The 17585-nt window shown below is 40.8% G+C and overlaps 1 protein-coding gene across 10 annotated transcripts in view; it reads right to left on the bottom strand.

Moving 5' to 3' along the window:
• Positions 1 to 4240: 4240 nt before the first annotated feature.
• Positions 4241 to 17585, bottom strand: part of LOC129868178 (phosphatidylinositol-binding clathrin assembly protein-like) — a 53757-nt gene continuing 40412 nt past the window's right edge. For 6 of the 10 annotated variants that reach the window (XM_055941908.1, XM_055941909.1, XM_055941913.1 and 3 more), the window contains 5 exons: positions 16853 to 16876; positions 12172 to 12231; positions 7839 to 7943; positions 6777 to 6880; positions 4241 to 5834 (listed from right to left, as the gene is read on the bottom strand). In XM_055941908.1, coding sequence (XP_055797883.1) covers positions 6788 to 6880; positions 7839 to 7943; positions 12172 to 12231; positions 16853 to 16876 — 282 coding nt within the window. In that variant the 3' untranslated portion in view covers positions 4241 to 5834; positions 6777 to 6787. The remainder of the gene's footprint in view (positions 5835 to 6776; positions 6881 to 7838; positions 7944 to 12171; positions 12232 to 16852; positions 16877 to 17585) is intronic. The other 4 variants (XM_055941910.1, XM_055941916.1, XM_055941918.1 and 1 more) reach the window with 2 other exon arrangements.

Below are 17585 nucleotides of genomic sequence, written 5' to 3' on the forward strand. Positions count from 1 at the left end.
TACATGTAAGGGATTACATGTACTCAGTTACTCCCCAACCCTGGCTAGCTGCGATCTGAATTGAAAATCCCTTCATGTAAAGCCATATTTGTTATGATCCATTAGCTACAGTTGAAGACGGAAGTTTACATACACCTTAGCCAAATACATTTAAACTCCGTTTTTCACAATTCCTGACATTTTATCCAAGTAAAAATTCCCTGTTTTAGGTCAGTTAGGATCACCACATTATTTTAAGAATGTGAAATGGCAGAATAATAGTAGAGATAATGATTTATTTCAGCTTTTATTTCTTTCATCATGTTCCCAGTGGGTAATAAGTTTACATTCACTCAATTAGTGTTTGGTAGCATTGCCTTTAAATTGTTTAGCTTCCCACAATAAGTTGGGTGAATTTTGGCACATTCCTCCTGAGAGAGCTGGTGTAACAGCGTCAGGTTTGTTAGCCTCCTTGCTCGCACACGCTTTTTCAGTTCTGCCCACAAATTTTCTACAGGATTGAGGTCAGGGCTTTGTGATGGCCACTCCAATACCTTGACTTTGTTGTCCTTAAACCATTTTGCCACAACTTTGGAAGTATGCTTGGGTCTTTGTCCACTTGGAAGACCCATTTGCGACCAAGCTTTAACTTCCTGAGATATTGCTTCAAAATATCCACATAATTTTCCCTTCCTCACGATGCCTTCTATTTTGTGAAGTGCACCAGTCCCTCCTGCAGCAAAAATGATGCTGCCAACCCCGTGCTTCATGTTTGGGATGGTGTTCTTCGGCTTGCAAGCATCCCCCTTTATCCACCAAACATAACAATGGTCATTATGGCCAAACAGTTCTATTTTTGTTTCATCAGACCAGAGGACATTTCTCCAAAAAGTACAATCTTTGTCCCCATGTGCAGTTGCAAACCGTAGCCTGTTTTTTTTTATGGCAGTTTTGGAGCAGTGGCTTCTTCCTTGCTGAGCGGCCTTTCAGGTTATGACGATTTAGGACTCGTTTTACTGTGGATATAGATACTTTTGTACCTGTTTCCTCCAGCATCTTCACAAGGTCCTTTGCTGTTGTTCTGGGATTGATTTGCACTTTTCGCGCCAAAGTACGTTCATCTCTAGGAGACAAAACGCTTCTCCTTCCTGAGCGGTTTGACGGCTGCGTGGTCCCATAGTGTTTATACTGCGTAGTATTTTTTGTACAGATGAACGTGGTACTTTCAGGCATTTGGAAATTGCTCCCAAGGATGAACCAGACTGGCGGTCTGCAATTTGTTTTCTGAGGTCTTGGCTGATTTCTTTTGATTTTCCTATGATGTCAAGCAAAGAGGCACTGAGTTTGAAGGTAGGCTTTGAAATACATCCACAGGTACACCTCCAATTGACTCAAATTATGTCAATTAGCCTATCAGAAGCTTCTAAAGCCATGACATCATTTTCTGGAATTTTCCAAGATGTATAAAGGCACAATTAACTGCCATTAACTGTTTAGCAGGCGAACCTGGCACTGCAATGATAACTCTCGGCTAGATTTAGGATGTCTTTCCAATTGAAATTATACCATATATTTTTTGTTATTGCTAAAAGTGATGACATTTGTCCAGTGATGCCAGTATTGTTGCGCCTTGACTAGAAGAAGGGAAGAGCACAAGAGGGACAGAGTAGTGACTCCTTGTCACTTTTGGAGTTTGTCTGTGCAACAGTTGCTGCCACTGTATTGACAAGCATATAGCATAAATATAAATATGTTAGCCTTTCTGAAATACACTTACAAGTTTCTTAATCATCTGATATTGCAACTTCATCTGTGGAGTAGTGCACAGATGATACAAATTGAAATTATCACAATCGAATGAAAAAACAATGATCAATGCACAATTTCACATTTGAAATGGGAAGCATAGCTGATGGGCAAACAGAAATACACCTGATATTTTTTGATCCACGATTAAACGTTAAAAAAAAAATATATATGGGGCGACGACGACGACGATTGTCCTATGATTGCTTTACTAACCAATCTGACCGTAAGTGGGCACCAGTGTGGGAACGGGAAGCCACTGAGTCACACCACCCTTCCCAAGACTATTTGACAACACTCATTTCCCTCGGAGACAGCATGACCTCTCAGCTAAACTCAAGATAAAAACTTATACCAACAATGGAAACCACCAGTACTTTCCTCTCTTGGAAAATTGTGCTTTCATTTACTGAGCTTCTAATTATTTTCGACCCCTAACCCTAAACATTTTTTCTCCATGTTGGGTACTGTACGTGCTTTTATTTTTCAGTCAATAATTCATGTAATTTGAACCCCCTCCCTCCTCCCCATTTCTAATGATTTTCATGGTTCCCACCAGACAGGGTAAGCAACAGCCCTGTATCTCCCCTCCACCCAGCAACGAAAGCATAGCGGGCTCAGAAGCAGGCCAAAGAGCTGGAGAGGGATGAAAGGAGCGGCAGCTGCAGCGAGGCAGCCCATAGGCCAACAGAGGACCTCAGTGTGCTACTGTACGGCAGCCAGACCCACCTGCAGGCAAGACTCCATTAGGTCCTCCTCAGGCCATTCTTGTATTCAACACATCAACTGGAGTCAAAATATAATTGGTGTCTAGACGTCTATGGGCATATCTCAATAATCATATGGTTTCCTCTACTTGATTTTCCTCCATTTTCTTAGTAGCCAAAGTCCAATAGAAATATAAAACTGTGCTGGCAGCCTCCAGTGTCATCTGTCTATGGATATATAGGTCAGCCTCAGCTGAGGGGAAGCACAAGCTAAAGTTTGTAGCTAAATATTACTTTTTTGCTTGGGTTGGGTGTTCCTCATGCGTGCTGCTAAATTGGGTTGAGGGACCGAGTGACGCAGCGGTCTAAGGCACTGCATCACGGTGCTCGAGGCATCACTACAGACTTGGGTTTGATCCCGGGCTGTATCACAACCGGCCGTGATCGGGAGTCCCATAGGGCGGCGCACAATTGGCCCAGCTTCGTGAGTGTTTGGTCAGGGTAGGCCATCATTGTAAATAAGAATTTGTTGTTAACTGACTTGCCTAGTTAGATAAAGGTTAAAAATCACTCCTGATTCACTTGTGATTACACTTCATTTGGGAATTAAATTTTACCACAGTATTGAAGAGAACATGATTTCAGTACAGTGCTAAAACAAAGACATGACATAGAACTTGGCTATCCTTTGACAAATATGCCATTCATTTTAGACTCAGAAGGTATTGAATCAGACATTCAGCTCTATATTGAATCCTCCCCCCACAAAAAGTCCCAGGGACAGAGGCTATGGAGAGTGAAGGGTGGAGAGAGAGCCTTAGGGATTGCCTCTGTGCCACTTCCATTTGGCAGTGGACACAATCGAGAAAGAGTAGCGATCTGAGAGTAACAATGTCTTTCCTTGTTGCAATGGGAAATCTCAGGCCAGACAGGATGCATCTCTTATATGGGACTACTTCTCCCCTTCCCCACTTGGTACTGTCCAGCAGGGATACATGCACCTGGGACCTCTGGAGCAGAAGCTGAGTGTGGTGGGCCCTTCCCCATCCAAGACCCCAGCTCCGAAGGCTCCTCCTCAGCCCCAGGGATGCTCCAGGCTCCTGAGAACTAGCCCCCCAACTGCCCACATCATTTTATTTATTTATTAACCTTTATCTAACTAGGCAATTCAGTTAAGAACAAATTCTTATTTACAATGACGGCCTAGGAACAGTGGGTTAACTGCCTTGTTCAGGGGCAGAACGACAGATTTTATCTTGTCAGCTCAGGGATTCGATCTAGCAACCTTTCAGTTACTGGCCCAAAGCTCTAACCAGTAGGCTACCTGCCAGCTACCTATCATCCACAAGAGGTTCAAGTAGCCAGGCCAAAGCATGGATACACACACATACTTTTGTAAATCTAGCATTGGCCTCATGTTGGCATCAGAGACATGTATTCCCATTAAACATGCAATGAAACTACAAAGCAAGGGTCCGGGAATGTTTTCTTAAACAATATGCCACATGATGCTTCACAGGGTTAAATCAGCCCTGGTTATAACCTGTGGGGAATTAGAGCAATTTATTAGTCTCCCTCTATCCCAAATATAAAACCCATCTACCTCATTTGGCCACTCAATACTTCTGTATGTAATACAGTTGATTACAATTCATTATTATCCATCATCCATTCACATACACCCACACGAACTCAAGATACTGGGGCAAAACACTATGTGGGGAAAAAAACAAAGAATAAAAGAAAAACACTGGAAACGGCACTTTATTGGAAAATCAACCAAAAGTCTGCATACATTTATTTATATATTTAATATAAACAAAAATATAATCTGCAGGGACAATGCAGTAAATATTTGATGAATAGAATAACCTTCAGGTTCTGACCATCCTGTACATATCCTTTCCATCATGGGATAGGCTCTCTTCTATATACACACACACAAAGCACCGATCAACAGTGTTCCATTTCTCCCTGCTTAACTGGACCCTTCTGCCCACTTATCAGACATGGTATCAAATACTAATTTCACACTTTATCTGTGCTTGATTGAGCTTGTCTGGGTTAATGGACCAATTGAATCGTCCCAAAAGTGCTAACACAGCCCATCTGGCAGTCCAGACAGGCTAAAGCAAACAAAGTATTTAAAAGATGTCCAATAGTGGCAGACCTGGGTTCAACTACTTACAGAGAGCTGACCCTCCAGTGACACAATCACAGCTTTTCCCCCTGCCTCCTGTGAAAATCACCTCCCTCTTTCCTCCAATCCCAGTGCTAGTCTATGTAAAGATGGCCCGAGCCTGAAGGACACTCTGCACATTCAGGTTGGAAAGGCAGCCATGTAAAATAAACGACATTCCAAGCGTAAAGCATAAATGCGGATCCATCTCAATGCAATGCCGCCGAATCACAAATGTAGTGCTTTGCTAGTGCGTGAAAATGTTCCCTCGCAACAACAAAAAAGACCCTAGCTCACAGAATTGACTGTATTGAATGAATACCCTTGTTTGATGTCCATATCACCCCTTACACATGGAGGGTTGTGACTTTGAGCCACAAACTGTGCTTGACATTATGCCGGTTCAGTGATTAGAGCTAAACTGTCTGTTGACAGTCAGTTAAATTTTTTCATCTTTATATTAACTATTTTTTACTCTGTCACACTCAAACTCCAATTATACAATCAATCATAACCATGTATAAACCTGAAATCCTCCCACAAGGAAGAGTTCAATGACATTATTATTGTTATTTTCCCCCCCATTTCCTCCGAGGGTAATCATAAATAAATACTAACAATACACAAGGAATGTCTACTGCAAATGTAATAAAACTTTTTTTAAAGAGAAAATATTGAAATCATGGTATAAAACAGAGGTTAGCATTACTAATCAGTGATGGTTAAATTAGATAATGCACAATTGATGATCAGATCAAGCAATTCTTCCACTCATCCCACGTCCTCACCCCAAGAACATCAAGCTGTGTGTGATAACCCACTATTTTTATACATAACAGCAAAGTCAAATTATCTCCCTTTCCACAACCATGTTAATCTTTTACAGAAGACAAATGGGATGAGTGATCCCTGTAGAGAGGTTAGAACAGCAGCACACACGTTTTCTCGTAAGACAAATTACAAAATGGGATCCTTGTCCTACGTATACTTGACACGTCTTGGACATGGCTTTCCCCCCTTGATTCCTTCAAGTCCTTTCTTATTTGGGCTGATATTCTCGACGATGAGTAAAAACAGATTTTTACTTGAAAGTGAAAGTTTAGCTGCTTCTTGGTTTGTCTTCAGAGGACAAAAGCCTCCCTTTCAGGTTACATGAACTGCATCTGCAAAGAGAAAGAAAGGCCATGCTGAATACAGTCACTAAGACGGGTTATCATTCAAAGCATTTGTTTTAGAAAATGATTATGCCAAACAACGTTCATACTCCTTGCTTTCCTTGATAACAACTCTTTCACAAACATAGGCCAGAATACAAGAAAAAAATTATTTGATTGTGTTTTTCTTTACACAGGTGTTCTCAGATGTGTTTGATTTGCACAGCAGTGTCCATAATGGAGGGCATTGACACTGATTCGGTCCCCCGGCATACAAGGACTGACGATTCTTTAATCCAATATGCCCTCCATCCAGGACATACTGCTGGCCAAATCCAACACACCTGAAATTGCAGTGCAGAACAATCTATTGAATTCCGGCCTCATTTAGATTTAATTTGATGCAAATGTGATGTATGCAAACAAAAAATGTCAATTGCAGCATGATAAACAAACATATAGGGCTGAAGTCAGTCCACTCTGGAGAAAATAATCAACATATTTAGCAGTCTACATTTGACTTAACTGTGTGGTTTTTTTTTTATAAAAAAAAATAAACGATATTACTCAAATACGTGGTGGCATTTAACAGTCAACTTCCACAACATAATTTATGCAAATGTCGATTTGATATTTGATGCAAACCAAATGGGGCTGTGTTTTAAAAGAAATGTCTCAAAGGTTTATCAAGTGATAGATATGGTTAAATAACAGTACTACTTTTATTACGCTGTCAAAATGTCACATGGACCAATGTCTCGGTCAGACTTCCGTGCAGACATGCAAGGCATCTTACAGGTGGTTGAGTGACTATAAAGGGAATGACTGAGCCAGTGTTAGTCGTTGAAGCACAAATAAATCAACAAACTCACTGTGTACACGGCAAGTGGAGCAAAAGTTTGCAGATATGAGCATGCAGCACACACGCCAAGACGCACACAGGACATGTACCTAAAGATGTTCTACAAGAAATCCTTGAGAGAGAGCTGGGCAAAAGGGTCCTTTCCTGTCGCTCTGAGAGGACTCTGACTGGAGGGACTAGAAGCTGCCGAGGACTAGTTCAGAGAGAATGACAGGGTCAGGGGAATGGAGGAACAGCTAAAGAGGGATAAAGAAACGGGAGGAGGGGAAAACCTAGCTACAGATATGAAGGGAGTAGAATGGAGAGAACAAGGCCAGGTCCACAGTGTAGCTGCCTAACACGTTCAGTGTGGAGGTAAAACCTTACAACTCTTGACATGAGGACAACAGATCAGAGTATCGGGTCAGAAAAGAAACCCTGCTTCCCCAAAATATATTCTCCTAAGGTTGCTACCATTCTGATTTCGAGCTTACTGAAGAGATGAAACCAGGATGAGGGTGTACATATCCATAGAGACTTACAGTAGTGAGTGCATGCATACATTTTCACAACATCACTGAAATGGCATGAGGGTGAATGTGGAAGCGCATTCTGAATAGAAGTCCCAAAACACAGAATTCCAATTGCCCTCCGGAATATAATTCTTTATGCCACATTACATCATTTAACAGTGATATATGGAATACCTATGTGTGTATTCCAATACCACTTTTATGGAGAATGGCTTGTGGTACTGGATGATGCTTCCTGCAGACAACAGGCAGACCACCTCAGTGGGAGTTCATTTGGCCACAGAATCAGACTTAAATAGCAGAGATCAAATCCAATTTTGGAATTCAATTTAAATAAACTTGCCGAATTTAAATGGAATTGACCCCATTCTGATAGATACTAGTTCAAGGACGTGGACAATTTAGCCAGGCACCTCTCCTCAGAATGCAAGAAGAGTTGGGATCTGCTCCAGGGTGAAATTTCCCCTATGTACAGATCTATGCTCAGTTTCCCCTCACCCATTCCTAACCATAGCCATTAGTGGGGGAAATTCTAAACTGACCCAAGATCAGCATCTAGGGGGCAACTTCACCCTACTCATTGGCATCCGTTCAGATGAAAGCTACTGGGGAAGGGAGTAGAATGGAGAGCACCTGTACCTGTGCTCCTGGGGCCGGGCCAAAGGGGTTGGCCCGCCTCACAACCGGTTGGCTGTACATCATGGTGGGCTGGTTTATCATGGCCATGGAACCCATCTGGGGAGGCTGAAGAAAGACAAACAAGCAAACAAAATTTAAATTGTGAAAATCAAAACGACATCCTGCTGAAGAAATGGCAATCATTCCGACATAACTGCTCGTGTTATTTCAGTGAGACATGACGGGTTATGTAGTTGTACGATGTCTCAGTCTCAAGCGCAGTGGAATTTGAACAGAACAAAATCATTGTTTAAGTTCCTCGGCTGATTTGACTCATGACTAATTAACTGTAGTTCAAACATACAGTAGCTCCTTAATGAGACAAGCACTGGGCAGTAAAAGTTAACCACTACAGCTGAATCAGCCCATTTTGTGATGCATTGAGAGTATGAGTAGCGCTTGGCATTGTCAATCGTTACAAGACATCTGTCACTTTTCCATTTGATTCGTCATGAACCCTTTGGCTCGTCTGTGGATGTAGAAATTAACGAGACCATAGTTTACACTATACTGTGCAATACACTGCCACAAATTGGTCCGAGTGTTACATGCTTCAAAAGCCAAACACTGATTAAAAACATAAAAGGTATTCCCCAAAGAAATAGAATGAATAAAATGGCCTAGGAACCTCTATCCCTGGCAATTTGACTGTTAAAATCATGGGTACACACAATGGCTGCCTGGTATTGAAATGCAATTATTTCCATGGTAATGTAGGAATGTTCATTCAAATGATGTTAACTGATGTGGCTCATGCAATGGAATATTTTTTGTAATGTCAGTTGAGTTGAATCAACAAATCACAGCACATATTGATGGGTACACTTCCTGTTTTACTTACTGATTTGCACCTATGGCTGCCAGTCCAGCCGTTATTCTATAATTGCCTTGAATGGGGACGCCCGTTCTATTTATTCTATGGTATACATGCGGTAAAGAGGTCAATCAAACCCGACCAAAACAATGGAACTGCAATGGAAACAGTGGGGGAAAGATCCCGAATCTCCTCATTGCCCCCCAAGCAAAATTTGCCTAGTTAGTGTAAAATACACATATATTCTATATATATTCTTAACCAATAATAACCTATGTTGAGGTAAAAATCTAAGTATAATGCTTGTATGGATGTCAACCCCAATATATGTTCATGTGATCTTAACCAATCAACTGCATTAGAGTTAAAAATGACTGACTACCACCACCGATTTCTATGTGCTAGCTATGCCACCAGCTTATACGAATGGGAGTTAGCATTTAGCAGTCACTTCTCATAACCCGAAAAAGGGACAACTTATAAATGTTTTCCAACGTAAACAGCCAAATGTATATCCAAATCAGACTTTAGTAACCACATTGTGGGCCTGTTACAATACATCAATCGTGACAGACACAGTGAAGTTGCACTTTGGTCTGTAGCGCTCAGCAGCTCTTTAACCCCTCACAACATCACCGCCGCTGACAAGAGCACCAGCTCTCTCACCACCAACTCATCAACACATCACTGGAGTAGGGCTCTGACGGTCATGGAGTTTTGCCTGGCCGTCCAGTCTTCAGTCAGTTGTTTGTTCCACAATAATAGTAAAACATTTAAAAAACGTTTTGACAGTTATTTTATTTTCATGGTCTTCATCCATAATCGTCGGTTACACGATAATACCTTAATTGTGCCAGCCCTACACTTGAAGTCAACCAAATCTGTGCTACTGCAGTATTATGCTGGTGAAATAGTACATTTTAATTATTGTAAGGACTTGGCCTTTTAGCTTCTTTAAAAGCACAGCTTCCCCCTCTAATGGTCACCTTTGCATTGGAAAGGCCTGTATTCATAAAGTGTCTATAAGTAGGAGTGCTGATACAGGTTCAGGCCCCCTCGGTCCATTCATTTTAATCTAAAAGGGCTAAACTGATCCTACTATGATACGCTTTATGAACCCGGGCCTTGGAGTGAACCAGAGCTAAAGGATTTCTTTTTTTGCAGAAGTCAACCTAGCAAACAATTGTCATTGGTTCAAAGTAAGTGGAATGATAATTTCTTCCTGACAAACAGAAGGCTTAAAAATGTAATCAACATCAATTCATGTACTGAATGTAGTATTCACAAAGCTCCAAAAAGGTTTGCTACAGTATGGTGTAAAAAACTGAACGTGTAAAAAATAATAATGTTAGATTTACAGTACCAGTCAAAAGTTGACACACCTACTCATTCCAGGGTTTTTCTTTATTTTTACTATTTTCTACATTGTAGAATAATAGTGAAGACATCAACTATGAAATAACACATGTGGAATCATGTAGTAACCAAAAAAAAGTGTAAAACAACATTTCATATTCAGATTCTTCAAATTGTCATGTTTTGTCATTGATTATCATGTCTTGTCCCTGTGCTTCCCTTCTATTCGTTTCCCTCTGCTGGTCTTATTTGGTTCTTTCCCTCTTTCTATCCCTCTCTCTCCCCCTCCCTCTCTCCCTCTCTCGCTCTCTCTCTCTCGTTCCGTTCCTGCTCCCAGCTGTTCCTCATTCTCCTAACTACCTCATTTACTCTTTCACACCTGTCCCCTATTTTGCCCTCTGATTAGAGTCCCTATTTCTCCCTCTGTTTTCCGCTTCTGTCCTTGTCGGATCCTTGTTTGATGTTTGCTGTTCTGTGTCCTTGTTCCGCCCTGTCGTGTTTTTGCCTTCTTCAGATGCTGCGTGTGAGCAGGTGTCTATGTCAGCTACGGCCTGTGCCTTCCCGAAGCGACCTGCAGTCTGTGGTCGCGTCTCCAGTCGTTCCTATCTACTGACGAGAGGATTTCAGTTTTCCTGTTTTGTATTTACCTAAGATATATCCAGGAGTATCGTTTTTGTTTAAGACTGGAATAAAGACTCTGTTTCTGTTAAGTCGCTTTTGGGTCCTCATTCACCAGCATAACACAAATAGCCACCCTTTGCCTTGACAGCTTTGCACACTCTTGGCATTCTCTTAACCAACTTCATGAGGTAATCACCTGGAATGCATTTCAATTAACAGGTGTGCCTTTTTATGGAATTTCTTTCCTTCTTAATGTGTTTGAGCCAATCAGTTAGGGGTGGTATGTATACTGAAGATAGCCCTATTTGGTAAAATACCAAGTCCATATTATGGCAAGAACAGCTCAAATAAGCAAAGAGAAACAACAGTCCATCATTACTTTAAGACATGAAGGTCAGTGAATCCGGGAACATTTCAAGAACTTTGAAAGTTTCTTCAAGTGCAGTCTCAAAAACCATCAAGCGCTATGATGAAACTGGCTCTCATAAGGACCGCCACAGGAAAGGAAGACCCAGAGTTACCTTTGCTGCAGAGGATAAGTTCATTAGCGTTAACTGCACCTCAGAAATTGCAGCCCAAATATATGCTTCAGAGCTCAAGTAAGAGACATCAACTGTTCAGGGGAGACTGCGTGAATCAGGTCTTCATGGTCGAATTGCTGCAAAGAAACCACTACTAAAAAGACATCAATAAGAAGAAGAGACTTGCTTGGGCCAAGAAACACGTGCAATGGATAGAATACCGGTGGAAATCTGTCCTTTGGTCTAATGAGCCAAATTGTGAGACGCAGAGTAGGTGAACGGATGATCTCCGCATGTGTGGTTCCTATCATGAAGCATGGATGAGGATGTGTGATGGTGCTTTGCTGGTGACACTGTCTGATTTATTTAGAATTCAAGGCACACTTAACCAGTACAGCATTCTGCAGCGATAAGCTCAAACCATATGAAATGGCGTAGTGGGACTGTCGTTTGTTTTTCACCTCCAGGCTGTGTAAGGTTTATTTGACCAAGGAGGAGAGTGTTGAGTCCTGCATCGGATGACCTGGCCTCCACAATCAACTGACCTCAACCCAATTGAGCTGGTTTGGGATGAGTTGGACCGCAGAGTGAAGGAAAAGCAGCCAACAAGTTCTCAGCATATGTGGAAACTCCTTCAAGACTGTTGGAAAAGCATTCCAGGTGAAGCTGGTTGAGAGAATGCCAAAGGTTTGTAAAGATGTCATCAAGGCAAAGGGTGGCTCCTTTGAAGAATCTCAAATATAAAATACATTTTGATTTGTTGAACACTTTTTTGGTTACTACATGATTCCATGTGATATTTCATAGTGTTGATGTCACTATTATTCTACAATGCAGACAATAGTAAAAAAATATTTAAAAATATAAAAATCCTTGAATGAGTAGGTGTCCAAACTTTTGACTGGTACTGTATATATAAAAAGGGTTCCGAGGCATGGCTTCATGAGATTGAAAAGATAAACCCCACCCCCAAAGTACTTACCATTCCATATGCCATCATCCCCGTCGGCGTCGTTGCAGGGAAGGCCATGACAGATGGTGCCTGAGATGACACAAGCAAAGATGATCACTCAATGAACCAGGACACTTTTACAGAAAGTTAGTCATGTTATATGCAGTCAGTTATATGCTAAGTCTCTTTGGATAAAAGCGTATCCTAAGTGGCAGTGCCTATATAAAGTCTAGACCCCCTTAATAAAAATGTATTAACTAAAATGGTTGTTGCACAATAATTCATCGCCTTGGTTTACGCAAGCCTAAATTAGTTCCAAAGTCTAATTTTGCTTAACGAATCACATGTTAAGTTATATGGACTCACTCTGTATGAAATAACAGGTGTTGACATGACTTTTTGAATGACTAAGACAGAACGTTTTCTGTAGTTGCGTATCAGACCTGCACAACAGTCAGGAACAAGTTTGGACCATTCCTCTTTACAAAACTGTTTCAGTTCAACAATATTCTTGGGATGTCTGGTGTGATCTGCTCTCGAGGTCATGCCACAGCATCTCAATCGGGTTGAGGTCAGGACTCTGACTGGGCCACTCCAGAAGGCGTATTTTCACGTGTTGAAGCCATTCTGTTGTTAATTTACTTCAGTGTTTTGGGTCGTTGTCCTGTTGCATCACCCAACTTCTGTTGAGCTTCAATCGCCTAACATTCTCTAGCAAAACGTCTTGATAATCTTGATAATTCATTTTTCCGTTGATGATAGCAAGCAGTCCAGGCCCTGAGGCAGAAAAGCAGCCCCAAACCATGATGCTCCCTCCACCATACTTTACAGTAGGGATGAGGTTTTGATGTTGGTGTACTGTGCCTTTTTCTCTCCACATAGTGTTGTGTGTTCCTTTCAAACAACTCAACTGTAGTTTCATCTGTCCACAGAATATTTTGCTAGTAGTGCTGTGGAACATCCAGGTGCACCTTTGCAAACTTCAGACGTGCAGCAATGTTTTTTTGGACAGCAGTGGCTTCTTCCATGGTGTCTTCCCATGAACACCATTCTTGTTTAGTGTTTTACGTATCGTAGACTTGTTAAAAGAGATGTTAGCATGTTGCAGAGATTTCTTTAAGTCTTTAGCTGTCACTCTAGGATTCTTCTTAACCTCATTGAGCATTCTGCGCTGTGCTCTTGCAGTCATCTTTGCAGGATGGCCACTCCTAGTGAGAGTAGCAACAGTGCTGAACTTTCTCCATTTAGAGACAATTTGTCTTACAGTGGACTGATGAACATCAAGGCTTTTAGAGATACTTTTGTAACCTTTTCCAGCTTTATGCATGTCAACAATTCTTAATCTTAGGTCTTCTGAGATCTCTTTTGTTTTAGGCACGGTTCACATCAGACAAAGCATCTTGTGAATAGCAACCTCAAATTTTGTGAGTGTTTTTTAATAGGGCAAGGCAGCTCTAACCAACATTTCCAATCTCGTCACATTGATTGGACTCCAGGTTAGCTGACTCCTGACTCCAATTAGCTTTGGAGAAGTCATTAGCCTAGGGGTTCACATACTTTTCCCAACCTACACTGAATGTTTAAATTATGTATTAGGATAAGAAAAATACAATCATTTGTGTGTTATTATTAAGCACACTATGTTTGTCTATTGTTGTGACTTATATGAAGATCAGATCAAATTCAGACAAATTTATGCAGAAATCCAGGTAATTCCAAAGGGTTCACATACTTTTTCTTGCCACTGTGTGCGCACATGCATGGTCCCTCAGTCAAGTATTGAATTTCAAGCACAGATTCAATTACAAAAACCAGGGAAAGCATAAATTACAAAAACCTTTTTGAAAGCATAAAGGGCAATGGTTGGTAGATGAGTAACAATAACAAATCAGACATTGAATATATCTTTAAGCATGGTCAAGTTAATAATTATGCTGTGGATTATGTATTAAACCACCCAGTCACAAAGATACAGTTGTCCTTCTGAACTGAGCTGCAGGACAGGAATGAAACTGCTCAATGTCACCCTGAGGCCAATGGTGATTTTAAAACAGCTACAAGAGTTCAATGGCTGTGATGGGAGAAAACAGAGGCTGGATCAACAACATTTTAGTGACTCCACAATAACAACCTAAATGACAGAGTGAAAATATATAGATATACAGAATACAAATATTCCAAAATATGCAACAAGGCACCAAAGTAATGCTGAAAAAAAACACAGCAAAGGAATAACATTTTTGGCCTAAATGCAAAGCCTTATGTTTGGGACAAATCCAACACAACATCAGAGTAACTGCCTCCTTATTTTCAAGCATGGTGGTGGCTGCATCACAGGGAGAGGATTTCACCTTTCAGCAGGACAGTAACCTACAACACAAAGCCAAATTTACACTGGAGCTGCTTACCAAGACAGTGAATGTTCCTGTTTGAAAATCTATGTCAAGCCTTGAAAATTGCTGTCTATCCATGATCCCAAACAACTTGACAGTGCTTGAAAAATCTTTGAAAAGAATAATTGGCAAAGCTCTTATGAGACTCACCCTAGGCGACTTACAGCTGTAATCACTGCAAAAGGTGTTTCTAACACCTATCTAATTAAGGTATATTAGTATTTTATTTTTCATTCACCTTTTTATATTAGAGTTGTGTATGTTGTGTAGATCGTGGACAAAAACATGGTAATTACATCAATTTTAATCCCACTTTGTAACACAAAATGTGAAGAAATCCAGGCGGAGTGTCAACTTTCTACAGGCACTGTAACTTAGTGTAAACAAAGACAGTTTAATATTCATGTTTAGTTAATGAATCACTTTTACAAAATAACAGGTGCAAACTTAGTAAATTTGGTCCTCTCCAGAAACAACCCACCTGAACAATGTTGTCTTTGTTCATCTCTCTGACAAGCTACAATTGTCCAATTCACATGCAACACTTTATACTCATTGCCTGCCTGCTTCCACTTTGGCAAGACTAATGGAACATCTGGGAACCATTTGTTGCATGCATGTCCCTATTTCCCCTAGTTTACCCTTACAGTGTATGTTAGGGCTAACCAGAAGAGCTGTGTGGGAATCTTAAGCACAGAGAGAGCGAGAGAGCCCTGAAGCAAGAAGCTGTTACTTGCAGGTGCAGAGCTGCTCTGCTGAAAAAGACAGAGGGGGGCTTGTATAGAGGAACTGCTAGACTATCACACAGCCCCCACAGTAGTAAGTAACAAACCCTGATTTGTTTTAACATCACAGGCCATTCAGTTGCATGAAAAGGGCACACTCGTGAAGGAAATATTTCATCAGCAATCAAGCCATTGAAAAGGGTCAGAATTAACAGAGGATGTACAAAGAATAAATGTTGGGGTCATTACAGTCGGCACTTGTTTCGAACATCCAAAAGTCCTTTTTCAACTTCTCACATTGATCACAAATGCTTTGCATAAAAGCATACTCAGCAGTCAATATTTCAGTCATTGCAGAAATTTGCTTGAATAGGAAAATATGGGAGGATCACCAGATACTATTTAGAAAGACCAAATGGAAAGCAGTCATTTTCAATGAAAGGAGGTGATGTGCAAAACATGTTGACTGTTGGTGATGTTATCCAAGTTGAGCAAGGTAGAACTTTATACAAATCAGGGGGTGATAACCAAATCGGGATAGGGTATGTCTCGCTAGACAGCTTTGACACTGTGGTAGATAGGCTTCCAGTCAACATGCTGTTTTGCACCCTGTTCAGAAGAAACAACCACGAGGGGAGAATGAGGAAAAGCCTTACGGCAAAGTAATAACTGGTGAAAACGTGTATAATTTTTATTTATTTTTTATAAAAAAAATAAAACGTGTGAGTTATCAACCATGCAGTTACCTAAGATCATACCCCAGTTTCTCTTTTCAAATCAGACTCGTCCGTATCAATAGACAAATATACCATGGTCTTTCAGTATATTTCCATAAGTGTTCACTTGATAATAGCTGAAACATTGTTTTTTTTGTTGAATGTTACCCACTCACAAAACATACTTTTTTTGTGAAACCCTTCACTTGAGTCATTAAGCTTAGATGACCAAGTCTTAATAATGATGTTTGAAAGTGTCGAGAAACAGGTGAGATCAGCTTACAGAAACTGAGTTTAATAACTAACTGAGTTGGGGTGATCTAGTGGTTAACACCATTGCCCTCAACACATACGAGAAGGGCCCACAGTGGCAAAACATTTGTTCTTATTGTAGAAATTCAGATATATTCCAAATATTTTCTCACGGCTCACATGTCATGTTATAACTGTCATGATGTCACAACAGTCATGTAATTATTATACAGGCAGAATGTGACCCTCGTGACGCAGGCACTGAGCAAGGTGTGACCAGAAGTTCAATAACAAAATACGACAAAGGATGTTTTTTTCCTACAGTAGGTCTAACGACTGTCAATGGACACTTGTACCATTCTAATGGTCTACAGACATGTTGTCAGACCTAGTATAAACCAGCCTCTGGAGAACAAAGGGCTGCAATACGGAGGAGAGGAAAGTCAGGACAGGACAGGTCATGCTGTGGGTTCTGTGTTAGATTGAGGTCAACAGGTCAGAAGAAACCCATGGTGCAGACCACACCGGTCAGAGAGAACACGTGGCTGGGTGAATGTGTGGGGTTAATACCAGGCATGCCAGCTTTGGTCAAAGAGCAGGAAATAGTACAACCATTGAGACTTACGTATTGTGGGAAATGCATGCCGTTCTGTATTTTTCCCCAGGAGAACATTTATACAATGCAAAAGACATTTGAGAAACAGATTAGAAAATATTGTAACAATGTTTAGTGAACACAGAGCAAAACCAGACACCATTGGGGCTTTCTGTCCATATGATCTGTATGCACCAGGAACTTAAACCAAGCAGTGTTTGTGTTGGATAAACAATTCCCAAAGCAGATGAGGAAAAAGCACATTTCTTTTCATAAATCATATTATTTTATAGAATCCATTAGCTGAAACTAATGGTGACAGCTTGTCTTACTGGGGTCTGACACAAAAGGAAAAAGACAGACAAAATACTGTACAATTTACATATACAGTGCATTCTGAAAGTATTCAGACACCTCGACTTTTCCCACATTGTTACATTACAGCCGTATTCTAAAATGGATTAAACTATTCCCCCCCTCAATCTACACACAATATGACAAAGCAAAAACAGGTTTAGAATTTTTAGCAAATTTGGAGCAGGTTTTCATCAAGGATCTCTCTGTACTTGTTCAATTCATCTTTCCCTCGATACTGACTAGTCTCCCAGTCCCTGCCGTTGAAAAACACCCCCAAAGCATGATGCTACCACCACCATGCTTCACTGTAGGGATGGTGCCAGGTTTCCTCCAGACATGACGCTTCGAAATTCAGGCCAAAGAGTTCAATATTGGTTTCATCAGACCAGAGAAGCTTGTTGCTCAT

This window comes from Salvelinus fontinalis, chromosome 13 (assembly GCF_029448725.1).
Source record: "Salvelinus fontinalis isolate EN_2023a chromosome 13, ASM2944872v1, whole genome shotgun sequence".
In the NCBI taxonomy this organism is placed as follows: domain Eukaryota; kingdom Metazoa; phylum Chordata; class Actinopteri; order Salmoniformes; family Salmonidae; genus Salvelinus; species Salvelinus fontinalis.